Genomic DNA, 16,987 nt, shown 5'->3' with positions numbered 1-16,987 from the left:
TGTGTGTGTTCAGGGGCCAGTGGAAACCAGAGGCATTGGTTCCCCCTGGAGCTGGAGTTATAGGTGTTGTGATCTGCCTGATATGGATTCTGGGAACTGAACTCAGGTCCTATGCAAGAGTAACATACGCTCTTGACTGCTGAGCCACCTCTCCAGCCCCTAGTTTTTATTTTATTTTACAGGGTTTTTAAATTTATTTTTATTTTATATATATGAGTGTTTTGCCTGCATGTGAGTATGTGAGTGCACCATGTGTATACATTGCCCATGGAGGCCAGAAAAGGGTGTCAGGTCCCCTGGAACTGTAGTTATTGATGGTTGTTAGCTGCCATGTAGATGCTGGGAACTGAACCTGGGTCCTTTGCAAGGGCAGCCAGTGCTCTTAACCACTGAGCTATGTCTCCAGCCCTCTCTCCCCAACCCCATTTTTATTTTGAAAACAAATATATTGATAACTTTACAGCTTTACAATATGTTTGGGGCTTTCAGGTTTTAGAGAATGGCCAAGATTGAAAGGGGGAGAGCGAGGCAAACGGACTGAGCATTAGGTGCTGTGCAGAAACTGAATCTAAAAAAATCAAGGTAGTTCTTGAAGGGGGTGGGGAACATAGTAGAAAGAAAAGATGTTACATAAATACATTGGGATCTGAATTTCCCAGTGCCAGTCATTGTATTGAAAAAGGTCTTATGGTCAGAACCCTATAGTCATCAAAGGAACTTGAATGTAAATCTAGCAGTACAGATTGATTGGCTCACAAAAGTCATCTCAAGCAGGCACCATTGTTCTGTTTAACACTGGAGCATTCTAGCATTCTATCCAAAGGTCAAGGACAGAGGGGAAACTGGGTGGAAGTCCAGAGTTTCTTACATGCTAACATTATCCTGACCCTGCAAAATACGATTATGGAGCCTGGGGATAAGTCAGTTGTCTCGTGTGTGCTGTGTCCGCTTCTGTTATGTCTATGGGCAAACTAACCATCAGATTTTATGGTGCTATATTTAGCTGATGGCCTTAAATGTCTGATTCATAGGCAACCTGAAGTAACTTTAGGAAACAGGATAGAACTGAGAGTGGCAAATTCTTGTAGTAATGGGAAGGTGAGAAAAGCACACCTGCAATCTGTAAGAGTGGAAACATTCCTGGCTGGAGAGATGGCTTAGTGGTTAAGAACACTGACTGTTCTTGCAGAAGACCCAGGATTAAGTCCCATCACCCACATGGCAGCTAACAACTGTCTGTAACTCCAGTTCCAGGGGATGCAACAGCCTCTTCTGTCCTCTGTGGGCATTGCATGACATGGGTGTACTTACCTACACACAGGCAATACACTCATACACATAAGATAAAAATAATAAATAAAATATTTTTTAAAAAAAGAATGAAAACATTCCCAGAAGAAATAACAAAGTACTAGTAATCAGGGAAGGATGCTTAACTGCACTGATTAAGAAATGTAGAATAAAGCAGTATCTGCTGCTTCTCATCTGTCAGATGGAATTAGAAGGCTGTTGGCAGAGCAAGAAGTAAGGACAGCCCTGTAACTATAGCCGAGGGTAAGTAGCCAGCAATCTTCTAGGATACTGGTTTGTTTTCTTTTCTTTCTTTTTTTTTTCTTTTTTTTTTTTTCACCTCCTGAAATTACCTGCCCATGGAGCCTCTGTGAGAGTGAGAGGCTGCTTAACCAGGACTTCCTAGAACTCCCCCCAACTTCCAGCCTCAGATGGTAACAGGAATTTTAGCCTCCAGGGACCACTAAGAGGAACTAGAGAGCAAGCCTAGAACCTCAGGGAAAAACTGACCAACAAGTGGCAGAGGGAAGAAGAAATTTGAAGGTTATTGGCTTTCTCTTTTTTCATTTTTGTGTTTCTACGTTATGATCATCCATATCTGACCTGAAAACATCCTGTGAGACCTCACCTCATCAGTGGAGCCAGCTCCGCTAGCAGCTCTCTTTTATTTGTGTTTCTTCTTTTTGGTCATTTCTTTTGCTTCTCATCGGTCTCGTCTTGGGATTTTACTTCCCAAGAACTCCTTAGTTTGGAAGCTTTGCCTCAGGTTCTGTCCTTGGACATGGAAGCTAGCAGTTGAGCTTCTGTGACTGAATAAAAATATCTCTGCAAGCTCTAGAAACTACGTGGATATATATGTAAGTAAACCAGGTGTGTGTTTGCCCATGTATGGGCACAGGCACAAGATTGAAAAGAATGATGTAGAATTGGGGAAGAAGTAATGGAAGAGGTTTTTTTTACTCTATATACTTGTTGTCTTTTAAATTTCTTCACATTAAACATCCACTAAAACAATGGAAAAGGATATGGACGTTGAGATAATTATTAAAAATGAAGAGCAAATATTCCGAAAACAAAAAACATACTAGATTGCTTGTACTTGGTCTTTGCCAAAAGGCCAAGAAGCAATTCTCCTGGAGTGCTTAGTTCATCATGTTTTTAAAAATTCTGTGTACATGATGGGTGGGGGGGGATGTTTCTGTACCATGTTGCATGTTTAGAGGTCAGAGGACAACTTTAGGGAGTTATTTCTTTCCTTCTGCCCTAGGTTCTAGGAATAGAATTCAGATTGTCAGGTTTAAGCAGGAAGCCTGCCCATTTTGATGCCTTATAGATTTCACAGTTATGGTTTAAAAAAAATAAAGTTATGCTTAATTCCAGACCCTGAATTTCTTTCTTTTAATGTTTATTTATCATTTTTATTTTATGTGTATGAGTGTATTGCCTGCATGTATGTAAGTACACCTGTGTTGTGCAATGAATGCCCTTGGAGATCAGAAGAGGATGTTGGATCCCCTGGAACTGGAGTTACAGATGGTTGTTAGCTGCCTGGGAATCAAATCCAGGTCCTCTGCAAGAGCAGCCAATGTTCTTAACCACTGAGCCATTTCTCCAGCCCCCAGAGCCTGCATTTCTAATCACACTGTTTCTATCTATAGGACCTAGTTACTACAACCTATGCACGATCTGATTTGTAAAGCTGCTTTTGTGCTCTGGGGCCTAGAGAGCCAAGTTTCATTGTGTTTGGTGGGTGGAAAGAGGTGATTTTTATTTTTTATTTTTGTTTTTCTCCATATGGAAAAAGATTTTATTTTTTTCTGATTGTTAAAGTAATATGCCTTTATTTTTATTATAATTAATTTTTACTTCTTTGTGTCTTAAGGATTGAACCAGAGGCTTTGCTCATGTAAGCATGTGCTATACCACTGAGTGACCCCCTCATAATCATGCTTTCTATAGAAACTCAAACAGGTTGATGAACATAAGAGTTGTCTTTACAAAGGTGTTGACATTCCTGTTTACATTCACATGATACATAGTTAGGATTTTCTTTTCTTTTTCTCCTAAATAGGATTACACTACTAAGATGATTGGGGAAAAAGTCTTGTCTTAACAATTATCAGTCACTTTTCCATGCCATGCCAACATACACACGTATGATTTCTTATGTTTGCATGGTGTTCTATTGTCTGGATAAGCCCTATTTAATTTAGCCAGTATTCTAAGCTTGGATATTAAACTGCTTTGATTTTTTTTTTTACTTCATATAAGTAATGCTGCAATAAACATCTTTCTACCGATATTTTTGCACACTTATCTAATTATTTCTTCAGGATGAATTCCTAGCAGTCAGTGGCCAAATTTTATAGTTCCAGTTATTGATTGATGATGTATACTCATCAAGTAATGCATTATTTGTCTAGAAAGAAATACAGGCTCATGTTTTCTATTAGTCATTTGTGACTTTTCATTAGTGGTTAATAATTATTGACTACTCACAGTGGATATTGAGAACCACTGTGAACATGACACCAGACTACCAGGTCAGAACTTTGCTATGGTTAAATCTATGCAGACTGTGAGCCAGAGCTGATTCATAGCAAAGGATAGAGATGATATATGAGAATATTACTGCATAGGATGTGGAAGAAAAAGGATGAAATTTCACATTAAAACTGTGTTGTATATACCTTTTGTTTACATAATTTATCTGTCTATATTGTAATTGGCTATTTACTTTGCCTTCTGTCTCCTCCAGATTTTAAGCTCCACAAGAAAACACATCTGTCTGTTTAGCTCTGTTCCCAGTTAGCAGGCAGTTGCCATCTGTTGAGTTATTTAATAAATAAGGGAATACATGAATACAATGAAGTATGGCGTCTGTTTCCAATGCTCTTTATAGAATAGTGACCACCAAGCTTTTGGACATATGCTATGATGTTGCTAAAAATAATGTTTTCAAACTACATAGGGAAACCCACATTCTCTAGTTAGTTAAACCGTATCATTTTGTATATTCATACAATTTCATAAAGCAAGGATGTGAGCCATCATTCTGTTTCCACATTAGGCAGTGTAATTATAAACACAGGGTCAGGCCTTTATACTGGGAGGCAGCAGTTCAATAAATCAGTATTACAAATGATATGCCCCAAAGGAGTATTTACTGGTTACTTTAGCCAACTTATAAATGAATAGCTTAAGACCACAAGTAATTAGATGGGGTCAGGAGTAAAGAATACCTATAAAATAGATGGTAAGTTTCTCCCTCTTTGAGGCTTATTTCTGTACTGACTTGTGTTCTGAATAATCATTGATATGAGTGTTTCAACTTTTGCCTTTCAATAGTAAAATCTAAATAATTTTGATTATAACTACTAGGAAACAAAATGAATCATTTAGAAGCAGCAAGCTTACTGGACCAATTAGGAAGTATTTTTAATGAGCATTTTGTTCAGAGACAAGCTATTAATTTTATTGCTTTCTTTTTTTCTTGTTATTTTGTGAGAGTACACATGTGTAATGTGTATATGCTTGGACCTGCATGTGATCAGAGCACAACTTGCTGGAGCTGTTTCCTTCCACATGTGGGTTCTGGGGAGTAAACTCGGGTTGTCAGTTTTGGTGGCAAGTGCCCTTACCTGCCAGGCCATCTTGCTGGTCCAGGTAAACTATTAATTAGAGGTAAATTTTAATACAGACTTGTTATAATTGTTTTTATAATAAAATAAAGTATTTAAAGTTTTAAATACATTTAATTTCTTTCAACAAGTCAAGGAAACCAGTAAGTGTTGAGAAAGTATTAAGCTCTTGTTGAAAAACATTATGAACAAACTGTCACACTACCTCCAAACAGTAAATACCAACCAAATATTTTCATAAAAATACGATTACTGGCCAGGTGTGGTAGTTTATACCATTAATCCCAGCACTCAGGAAGCAGAGGCAGGCAGACTTCTGTGAGATGAAGGCCAAGCCTGGTATATATTCAAAGTTCCAGGCAAGCTGGGACAACAGGGAGACCCTGTCTCAAAAAACCAAAACAAAAGAATATTATCGCAAAGAGTCCCAAAATATCCCTCTCAAATATTCTGTATTTACACCCCAACTTTATGTTCCTGTTTTATTACTTTACAATAGAATATAATTAGAATAACATGCTAATAATTTAATTTTATATTTTGAATCTCACCTTTATCTCCAAATATCACCTTAGCTAAACACAGCATTTTACCAACCTTAAATGTTTTCTTGAGGTCATGTATGTTTGATTTTTGCTTTTGTGAAATTTGATAGTGTTGTATAAATACAATTAGATTACATAATACATTCTCTTTATCGGTGTCCCTCATTTAATGTAATGGAATTTATAAGAATTTATGGGACAAATAACAGATTGACTTTGATTTTGCTTTATTATGAAAATTGAGAAATGTGGCATTATACATACTTTGACAGTTAAAGTGCCAGACTTCTCCTACTGTATTTAAACCAAAATAAACACATGAGAACACTGATTAAATTTTACCAATAGCTAATAGCAAGAGCCCTAGTTCCTAGTAAACAGACTTTTATATTGGAAATAGAATAGTGACAAAATCCCTGTCTTTTTTGCCTACTACCATCAGGATATTCATTTAGCTGTCTGTGAGCTGTGAGTCCCAGGTAATTTGAGCATACCGCCTTAATCAAACAAGGATTGAATATTTCAGCCTCTGCCTTTATGAACTGCTGTTCACATGCAAGAACTGTTGACAAATTATACAATTATAATTGAAAGTAAAGGTTAGTAAATAGAACAGTAAGTTGTAGTTATGGAGAAAGTGCAAAAAAAAAGTTAAATTATTGACTATGACTTAAAAATTAGAATGTTGGGGATTGGAGAGATGGCTCAGCAGTTAAGAGCACTGGCTGCTCTTGCAAAGGACCTGGGTTTCGTTCCCAGCACTCATGTGATGGTTCACAACTGTCTGTACCTCCAGTTCCAGGGGATCCGATACCCTCTTCTGACCTCCACAGGCATTTCATGGCATGGAATGTACTTAGCATACATGCAAGCAATATATTCATACACATAAAAAATATAAATTAGAATGTTAAGGTGGACTGAAGTCAAAATACTGCAGCTTTAGAGGGTTCTCTTGAATAACGGGAGTGCTTTAAGTTTCCACCAGGCTACAAGATGACCTGATAAACTGCCACTTTCAGCATCTTGATGCTATGAATATCTAGTGTTCTATTATTTTAGTGCTTTATGCTATTGAGATCATGAGGAGTGCCATTTTATCAGAACTCTTAAGTTCTAATAAAATTTCTAATAAAACATGCTAATAGAACGTCAAAGCTGTTTGTGTGTGTGTGTGTGTGTGTGTGTGTTTTTTGAGAGAGAGAGAGAGAGAGAGAGAGAGAGAGAGAGAATCTGTACTTGTGTGTCTGTGTTTACATGCAAGTGTGTCTGTGTTTACGTGCAAGTGTAGAAGCTAACTATAACCTCAGCTGTTGTTCTTTAGGAGCTGTCCACCTTGTATTTTGAAACAGGGTCTTTCACTGGGACTTGGGGGTCATTGAGTAGGCTCCACTGGCTGGGCAGGCAGCCCCAAGGGTCTTCTTGTCTCTGTCTCTTTACCTGGCTTTTTACAAGAGTGCTGGGAATTTGAACTCTGATCTTCATTCTTGTATAGCAAGCACTTTACCAACTGGAGCTATCTCACCAGCCCCAGCACTTGTGGTTTTTAAGAGTTAGTATGATTATAGGACAGATGACCAGTTTTATACTAGAATATATGGTCTTCTTTATAATGAAGTTTAAAGGAAAATGACAAATTAAAATTGCCAAACTTCTTAGATACCATCTGTAACTCCAGTTCCAGTGGGTCCAATGCCCTTTTCTGGCCTCTGAAGGTATTGCACACCCAATTATGCAAGCAAAATATTCAAACACATAAAAATAAAAATAAGTAAATCAAAAAAGAGAGTAAGTACTTAGAAGTATTTGCTGTGTTGAATTGAGCAGAAATAAGTTAGGTATGTTTGTTGACATAAATTATACCTTATATATGGCATATGTGCAATCTAAATTTGATTCTTACAAGAATGAAAATTTTTTATTGTCTTTTTGTCTTTTTTTTTTTTCTTTTGAGACAGGATCTTGGCTATGTATTGTCTAGGCTAGCATTGAACTTGAGATCCTCCTGTCTCAGCTTTCTAAGTGCTGGAATTAGGCATGTACCACTATGCCTGACTCTGTCTTGTCTTTTAAAACATTACAGTTGCTGAATTATGCAGATTGATTGAAGGGCTGTTCTGAGCTGTGCTGGAGGAGAGATATATTAAAATATCAACACTGATGAAAGTTAATTCTGGTGGTACATTAGACATGAAATAATGAATTCAGTGTTGTATACAGCCATATATCTTTACATTTTATTATATGAAAGTTTTCTCTTTCTTCAATTAAGTTTACCTTTCTCACACAAAGTCATTCTGAGTCATCCTAGTTCCTCGCTGTCCTTAAATGATTGTAATTTTTCTTTGCCTATTTATCGTAGGTTTCCATAGCAGTAGTTTAAGCTATTGAAGTATTTTGAACTATAATTGACAGATGGAGAGAGAGAGTTTTCTGCTGGTGTAGGTGCCAGTGAGCTGGCAACCTCTGATCGATCTCTTTACTGAGATGAGAATGAAGGGAGAGCTTTCTCTTCTTAGGATGGTAACCACTGATAAAAGGTAGCTTCTCCAACATGGAGACACAGGACAGTCAGTCTACTAGATGGTTTAGGGCTGCCATAATACATAGGATTTACTGAGATTAGGAACGGTGTATGGACTATTCAGATGTGGCCCCTCTCTACTTGCTAGGTGGTTGGGCCCTTGAAAGTTCAGGTTTTTCTGTCAGGGTAAACTTTCTGTCCCCATCTTTGGGCCCATGGATCTTTCCTCTGTGTGTCCTTTCAGGTAGTGCTCTCTTCCAGGCTTGCTTTAGTTGTTGAGTTGCTCTGGTGTAGTGGCCATACTGGGGAGTAGGAGCCAAGGATACATGATCAGACTATCTTCCTATTGCTCTTTTAGGGAAATTTGCTGTTTCTTCTGTCATTGATGCCTCTAGATTTCTAAGGCCATTTATTGAATGTTATATTTGAATGCTGAATAAGCTTTTGCTGTAGTGCAGTGTTGCTAGAATTTGGTCTCTCACTGAAGTTCAACATTTAGTCACATTTACTGTGTGAGTTTTTCTGGTATTCATAATTAATTGTCAAGTGGGAATATCTTTTATGGTTACATATTAGTTGTTCTGTTCCATCCTTTGCCAGTCTCTCAACAGAGGAAATGCCGTGTGCTTGCTGTGCCTATAACTAGTTTACACTTCTCATGTGCTTGCTTAGGATGGAGTTCCTGCATCCTAGGTGAAGTTTGCGATGGATTTTCTTCAGCTGACTTTCAGCAGTAACAGAAAATAGCAGAGCAATTATTGCACACACGTTAATTGGTTTCTAATATCCACACTTGCATGTAATTGCTGCTGTCAAGTACAATTACTGTCTGCCCAAGTTTCTCTCTCTGGGTGCAGTTAGGCCATGCCTTGACACAGAGTTAAAAATGAAGAGTTTCTAAAACTGTTAAGGTTTTGAACCTGTCTACTTTGAAATTTTTAAGCTGTAAAGTTACATTGCCTTTTAAAATTTTTTATAAGGCTGATCTGAATAAGTCTGACAGTAATGAGAATAAAAAAGATTTGAAGGTTCATTGATTATAATTATATTTCTGAATTAATTATGAATACATTTCCTTTATGAATTCATGCTATATTGGCCATGGTTCAAGAAATATAGCTCTAAGCTTATGTTACTTTTCCTCTTAAATATATATGGACTTAATTCACTGCATAGTTTAGAATTAATTAAATTTTGTGGTTGTGGTGGTAGAACAGAATCTTAACTGAGTGGGTCTAGGTTGGGATTATCTATTACAGAAATGCCTCCTTTACTCCAAATCTAGAGAACAAATTACAGTTATCTGTCGATTAACAACAGGGACACAACATAGGACTGTATCATTAGGTGATTTTTGTAGTTGTCTGAACTTCAGAGTGTATTTACACAGACTAAGACAGCTGCAGTGATCCTAGGCAATCGTAATTGTGTATGTGGTTCATCTTTTCATGATTCTATTCTATGCAACAGAATATTTTCAGCTAACTAGGCCTACCCTTTTAAATATCTAACCGTGTTTTTAAAAAAAAATATTGTAAAGAATTTAATACTTTTGAATTTATGTGTATGAATGCTTTGCCTGTATGTAAGTACACTTGGTACCCACAGAGATCAGAAGAGGGTGTCAGATCCCCTGGAACTGGAGTTGATACAGGTGTTAACCTGGGCCTTGTAGCTCTTGGGAACCAAACCCAGGTCCTCTGGAAGAGCAGCCAGTGCTCCTACCCTTGAGCCACCTCTTCAGCCTTGTGTGCTCTGTCCTAACAGTCTTCTTTCATTAGCATGTTTCTGAGATTCTTCCAGTATTGTAGTATGTACCAGTACTTTATTCCTTTTTCTTTTGAGTACGTGTGTGTGTGAGTGTGTGTATGTGTATGTACATGAGTATAGAGGCTAGGCAACACCCTCAAGTGTTCCTCATGAGTCTTCTACCTTGTTCTTTAACACAGTCTCTCACTGGCCTGCAGTTCATCAAGTAGGCTAGGCCGCTGACCAGTGAGCCCCAGGGATCCTCTGTTCTCTGTCTCCCCATGGATACCACCATGCCCAGCTTTTTAAGGAGTTGCAGGGATTAAACTCAAGTCCTCATGCTTGTTTGATAAGCAATTTGCTGACTGAGCCAGCTCCAGTGCTTTTTTTCTTTTATGGCTGAATAATATTCTCTTGTGTGGACATAGCACGTTTTATTTGCCCATTCACCTGTTTTGGACTGTTGGGTTATTTCCACTTTGATTATTTTGAGTAATACTCCTGGAACATTTGTGTGCAACTTTTTGTTGGGCACATATTGAGTGGATACTTCATTTTGAGTGGGTATTTATCTAGGAGTTGAGTTGGTAGGTCAAATACTGATCATTATCATGAATGATACAGTCATAAATACAATAAATCCCAAAGATTTGAAAGATCAGAAACTCTTTTTAAAGTCCAAAATCATAAAAACTTAAGATTTTAATCTTTAGGATTAAAGTGCTGAAATGCTAACAACCAGAATGCTAAAAGTTCCAGTCTCTGTCAAGAGAAAATGCTATATGAGAAGTTAGGAATTAACCAAGAATGGTGGCTCACACTTGTAATCCTAGCACTTGGGAGGCTGAGGCAGGAGGATCACTGTGAGTTCCAGGCCAGCCAGGGCCACAGAGTAAGACCCTGTCTCAAACAAGCAATCAGTTAGATTGAAAAAAAAAAAAAAAAAAAAAAAAGGGTAGAAGCTGGACTCTGAAGAAGGGACTGGTCATATTAGAGCTGGTGCCAATACTCAGGGGTGTGCTTTTCCTGCCCCTTTGAACATAGTGTTATATTTGCCTTCAGAAACACTCTTCACTAGAGAATAAAAAGAATTTGGCAAGCTCAGTGACCCCTAAACCAAAGACACTTGCTATTACAGAGATTCCTCCAGTGTGGTGAAATACAGACTATTCTCCTTTAGAGATCTGTGTCTCAAGGAAGATAACACTTTTTATACTTAACTTTTGATCTAACCTAGAAAAACCAGTGCCCACTTTGGCTACTTGATAACATTTTTAAAACTGTCTCCACTTTATTATTATTATTATCATTATTATTAGTATTAGTATTATTAAATATACATAATTCATGCCCTTGTGTGATTCAAAAATTCTAGAACTCCTCCACTCTTTATATATTAGTGACTGGAAAAAGTGAAGGACTTTACATTCCTGTATTTGGAGATTTCATGGACTTTGCAGAAGAAAGAGATTTCAAATGACTCTTCAAACCATAAAAACACATTTGGAATAGGATGTGATTGAGGGTTCTAAAGGTTTCAAGGTTGTTACCACTAAAATTTGTTGATTGATGACATAATATGGCAATATCGATTTTAAAATGCATCATTTATCTGCAGTAGAATTCCTTCTAGCTCATGAAATTCTAAGAGTTCTTAATACATTAGAGCCACATTTGTCTGAAGAAGCCGTTCAGGGTCCTGACTGGTTTGAAATGACTACTGTGTAGACCAGGCTGGCTTCAACTCATCCACCAGCTTCTGCCTTCAGAGTTTGGGGATTGAAGGTGTGTGTCACCACACCAGGCTGGTATTAGTTTGTAATTTTAGATAGAGAGTACAAGGGTGCATTGCGTTGTGAAGAGTCATATTTGAGCAAGGACTTTGATTTGGCAAAGATGTGAACCACCTAGAAAAGGGTCCTGTTTGTTATTCCTTAAAGTTATTCAGCAATATGAGGCCAGAGACAGTTACTTAATGTACTGTTTGATGATCTAAAATATACTGTCTATGGAAATGCTTATTTATCTCTGTGGCCTCATGTTTCAGTCTTGAGCTTAGACCTAAATAAGAGGCTTATTAAAACCCAAATGGGGCTTTTACCTAAGAGGGAAAGTCTTGTGTAGGCCAAAGGAATTTTGAGTTCCAGCCCTTTCTTTGCAATGACAAACTGTCCATTGACAAAACAAAAATATAGTTGTCCTGACAGGAATGAGGACATTCCAAAGAGACACTTATGTGTCATCCTGCCGTGGCCTGCCCCCTCCTGCTTTGGCTGTTAGGCTGTTGAAACCATGGTCCATAAGGGATTGGAATTTCCCCTGGAGTATCACAGTGGGACAGGGAAAAAGCTGAAGCTTGGAACCAACCAGTGGAGGCACTTGTCTCCCAGAAAGATATCCTGCACAGTCCTGACAGCTTGTCGAACCTCCTTGCAAGAGAAGCTGAACCAAGACAGTGATGGGCAGGACCATGCCTTCTTAATTGTATAGCCTTTCACCCTCTAGCGAGACGTAAACCTCATGTCAGGACTCCAGGAGATGGCCTTGTGGGGCACCCTGGACCTCTTTGTTCTTTGTAATGTAGCCACATTGAGTAAATGTTTTTCTTCTGGTTTTCACTGTTTAAGTGTGTCTTTAACTGACCTATTGAGGGTGGAAGGACTGTGTGTGTTAGGGTCACCTGGGCTCCAAGGTCTGACCCTAACAACTGTTGTAACAAACTCAGCTCTCCCTCTCCCATCTTCTCTCCCCTTCTCCCCCCCTCCCTCCCTCTCTTTCTCTTACTCCCTCTCTCTTGAATCCAGAGATTCCAATAAAAATTAAGACTATTGTTAAATATTTATGCTCAGAAATTTCTACATGAATGATTGGAAATTCCCAAAAGAACATAATTCTTTGGGTTTTCATCTCAAGAAGCAACAAAAAAAACAAAAAGTAAAAAACACAAAGAAATATAAAGATAAGAAAAACAAATGAGATAGAAAATGTGTGCTAGGAAGAAAATCAGTAAAACTAAAATTCGGTTCTTTGAGAAGATTAGTAAGATCCTAGCAAGAGTGATCAAGAAAGAAGGGGAAAAGAAGACATCACTATATATCTTAAAGAATCAAAAAATTAATAAAACAAATCTTATTAATAACTTGGTTACTAATTTAGAAGTAATTAAATGAATTTCTCAAAAAATAGTTTACCTAAACTGCCAGATAGGGATGGAAAATGTGAATGGCCCCATATCTACTGAGGAAGTCTTTGAAAATCTTATTGTGGGAGCTGGGGGTGTACATCAGTGATAGAGGTTCGCCAACATGTCCAAGACCTAGGACTCAATCCTCAGTACCATCCCAATACTTTTTCCCCAAAAAACCCCCAAAACCTCAAAACCTTACTACCAAGAAAAACTCAGGTCAGACTACCTTCTGGCACATTATTCCATTTGTTAAAAGAAGAAATCATGGCAATCTTATATACATTCCTCTGGAAAATAGGGAATATTTCCTGTTTTGTTACAGGGTCTTGCTATATAGGCCAGGCTACCTTGAACTCACAATATTCCCAGTGCTGGGATTACAAGCATATGCTATGCCACCACACTGTGTTCGCACTCAGAGCATGAAAAGCCTGAAAGAGCAGTAGAGAACCATAGTGAGCTGTGTATCTTATGTTGTGTCAGGCCATGTATCATATGTATGAGTAGAGTCCCAGGAGAAAACAAAAGAAAAAAGTGAGAGAAGAGAGAAAAGTAATAACTAAAATCTTCAATATTTGCTGAAAACTACAAATTAGAGATTTTTCAGCCTTTAACCATTGATTGGTATTTGGGGCCAGAAAATTCATTGTGGGGAGCTATTCTGTGCATTGCAGAACATTTAGCATTTAGTAGCAACTCTGGCCTCTATTCACTAGGTGCCAATAGCACAAGTAGAGAGGTAAAAAAATCATTCCTTGATGAAAATCACATCCCCAAACCTACAGGTCTTAGATCAGTGAGCCCTAAGCAGAAGAAATTTAACAAAGTTGTTCCATAAGCATCAAAAATTTTGACACCAGGGGCTGAAGAGATGGTCAGTTGTTAAGTGCACTAGCAGCTCTTGGAGAGGACCTAGGTTTGGTTCCCAGTAACCATATGGCAGCTAACAACCATCTGTAACTCCAGTTCCAGGGGATCCAGTGCCCTCTGCTGATGTCCATGGGCATTGCATATATGGGTGCACTTACATCCATGCAGGCAAAACACCCATACACATAAAATAAAAATAAAATTTAAAAAATTGAAAACCAGTGAAAAAGAGAAAAATCTTCTAACAGCCTGACTGAAAACAGGGCAGAAACAAACAGAGGTAGAAAGAACAACCCACAGCTTCTCAGAAGTCTGAAGTCAGTAAGCTGACATCAGAGGGAAGACTGTCAACATAACCTAGAGCTTCCAAAAGTGAAGGTGAACTTTTAAAATATGATGGTGGGCATTTATAAAAAAATCTCAGACTCTGCATCTCCATGGTCAAGAGCAAAGACTTTCCTTCAAGATCACCAGTGAGGCAGGATTGCTTGTTTTCACCACTGCTGTTCAACCTTGTACTCTAAATTCTAGCATAAGATGAGAAAAAAAAGTAAATCACACCCAAACTAGAAAGGCAGAGGTAAAACTTATCTGTATTAAGAGATGATGTGATCTTACTTATACAAAATCAAAAGATGAAACATGTTTTTTAAAGATTTACTTTATTATGTATTTGGGTGTCTCTTTGTTGGTGTGTACACATGAGTGCCGTGCTCACGGAGATGAGAAGAGGGTATCAGATCTCTCTGGAGCTGTAGTTATAGACAGTTGTGAGCTTCCGTCTATGATTGCTGGGAACTGAACTCAGGTCCTCTGCAAGAATGACAGGTATTCTTAACTGCTGGATCATGTCTCCAGCCCCCAATTTTTTAAAATTAATATTACATTTATTTTTTTAGACAGTCTCTCTATGTAACCCTGGCTGTCCTGGAACTGGTTGTGACCAGACTGGCCTCAAACTCACAGAGATCCACCTGCCTCTGCTTCCTGAGTGCTAGGAATAAAGGTGTGCACCCCTACACATAGGTAAACATTATTTAATCCACTCATCTGCTGAAAGACTTGTTGGACTTTAGTAATTCCAATAAGTGTGGATTTCTGATTTCTTGATAATGAGCATTATTTCATGTACTTCTTTGTCATCTGTGTGCATGCTTTGGCAAGGTGTCTCTGTTAGTCACTTTTCTCATGCTGTGATGAAGCTGACTGAAGCAACAGCAGGGAGGAGAGGGCTATTTTGGCTCGTGGTTTCCGAGGGTAACAGTCTATCATAGTGAGGGTGGGCATAGGAGCAGCTCTGTGTGTGGGAACATGTGGTGAAAGTCCTGACATTACAGCCAGACCAGGAAGCAGAACAGGACAGAATAACATCTTAGTGTTTCACAGCAAAATAATTTTGTTTTTTTTTTTTTTTGTCTTTTTGAGACAGGGTCTCCCTGTAGCCCCAGCTGGCCTGGATCTCACTATGTAGACCAGGCTGGCCTAGAACTCACAGAGACCCACCTGCCTCTCCCTCTGCCTCCCAAGTGCTGGGATTAAAGGTGTGCACCACCATGCCCAGCAGCTGAGTAATGTTTTATAACTTTAAAATACATATTGCTTTAATCCATATTCTTTTTCCTTTTACAGACACCAGAGAAGAAAGGAAAAGAAACAAATAGTGGTTTTGGTGGGCCAGTTGTTAGTTCTTTATACCATGAAGAAACAATCAGGTAATTTCTGTTCTTTGATAACGGAAATATTTATACATACATATTTGTGTGTATACATAAATATTGCATATATGTATTTTAATCTCGAGATCTTTAACTTGTGAAGCGTCTTTTCTTTCCCCTGCCCTCCCTTCCTTCCTCTTTCCCATCATTGTTCATTGGTTGGTTGTTTCATTAATTTCTTCACTCATTGTTTTCATTCATTCTTCCTTTCTTTCCACTGAAGTTTAAACCTAGGGCCTTGTGCATGATCAGCATGTCTTCTCCCAGTTGAGATACATCCTCAGCCCCTATGAAGTACTTTTTCATAACTTGAAACTGATTTGATGTTATCTCTAGAAGGATAAGTGGCAGAGAAGGATTTTGTAGATGCATAATCTTTAAAGTCAGTGTATCTGAACTGGTGCCAAAGCGTCTGAATATATGGAACTAGAACTTCTTATCACTTACTACAGGGCCTGATTTGGTGCCTCTGGCCTCCACTGCCACCTGCACGTGTGTGTGTGTGTGTGTGTGTGTGTGTGTACATAGACACATGCACAAATACATAGTTAAAAATAAGAATAAATCTTAAAAAATAAAATAAAATTGGCCTGGTAGCTGTGTCATACAGCGGAGAGCTGTCAGTTTGGTTTTCTGATACATATTCATTCTCAACTTTTCTAAGCAACCAAAAAATACTCATAGGCACTTTTCATTTTCTACTCAGATCAGTGCACTTTAACAAAGATCATTAAGCTTAACTTTCTAACAGAATTGGTCACTTTTTATAAATAACAGTGATCTTTATTGTGTTTGATAATTTCTATAAGGGCTCCCAAACTCTAGTATTTTCCAAAATGACCTGATGAATATAGTTTTTTTTTTTTTTTGGAATGTGCTGATGAATATAGTTTTTTTTTTTTTGGAATGTCAGGTGACATGACTAATCAGAGTAGTTCTACAGAATATGGTGCAAATCAAATGTATTCCACTGGAAGTGGGGGTAGAAGTCTGGGCTAGAGTTAAACTGCATTGAAAGAGTTTCCCCTAACCTCTCACTCAGTTCCTCAAGAAATGACTCTTAGATTTAATTTAGTACTTAGAATTTTGAGTATGAGGAACAATGACACTAAATAATATAATTTGTTTCCATAAAGTAGAAACTTTAATTCAGCTCAACACATTTTTTATGCATCTACAAAGAGACAAAACATGGATATTTGTGCCCTTCAGCTTCTTCACTTTTGAATAGTGTGTTCTTAGTGCCTTTGTTTCTTTCTTGTTGTTTTGTTAGGTTTTTTTCTTTTCTTTTCTTTTCTTTACTTTTTTTTTTTGAGACAAGGTCTTATGTGACACAGGCCAGGCTTGAACTCACTTTGTTGCTGAGAATGACCTTTAACTTCTGACCCTCCTACCTCCTGAGTGCTGGGATCACAGACTTGTTCTACTACATCTATTTTAATAATGTAGTTCTTAATACATTTGGC

General features: G+C 38.0%; 1 protein-coding gene across 3 annotated transcripts in view; it reads left to right on the top strand.

Annotated features, from left to right (window-relative positions):
* Positions 1 to 16,987, top strand: part of Acbd6 (acyl-CoA binding domain containing 6) — a 154,674-nt gene that overhangs the window by 38,096 nt on the left and 99,591 nt on the right. For all 3 annotated transcript variants that reach the window (XM_029561913.1, XM_008829739.3, XM_029561914.1), the window contains exon 4: positions 15,436 to 15,518. In XM_029561913.1, the coding sequence (XP_029417773.1) occupies positions 15,436 to 15,518 (83 nt within the window). The remainder of the gene's footprint in view (positions 1 to 15,435; positions 15,519 to 16,987) is intronic.

Source organism: Nannospalax galili, unplaced genomic scaffold, assembly GCF_000622305.1.
Source record: "Nannospalax galili isolate Female #2095 unplaced genomic scaffold, S.galili_v1.0 scaffold294, whole genome shotgun sequence".
Taxonomy (NCBI): domain Eukaryota; kingdom Metazoa; phylum Chordata; class Mammalia; order Rodentia; family Spalacidae; genus Nannospalax; species Nannospalax galili.
This window is presented reverse-complemented; position numbering and strand designations above follow the sequence as displayed.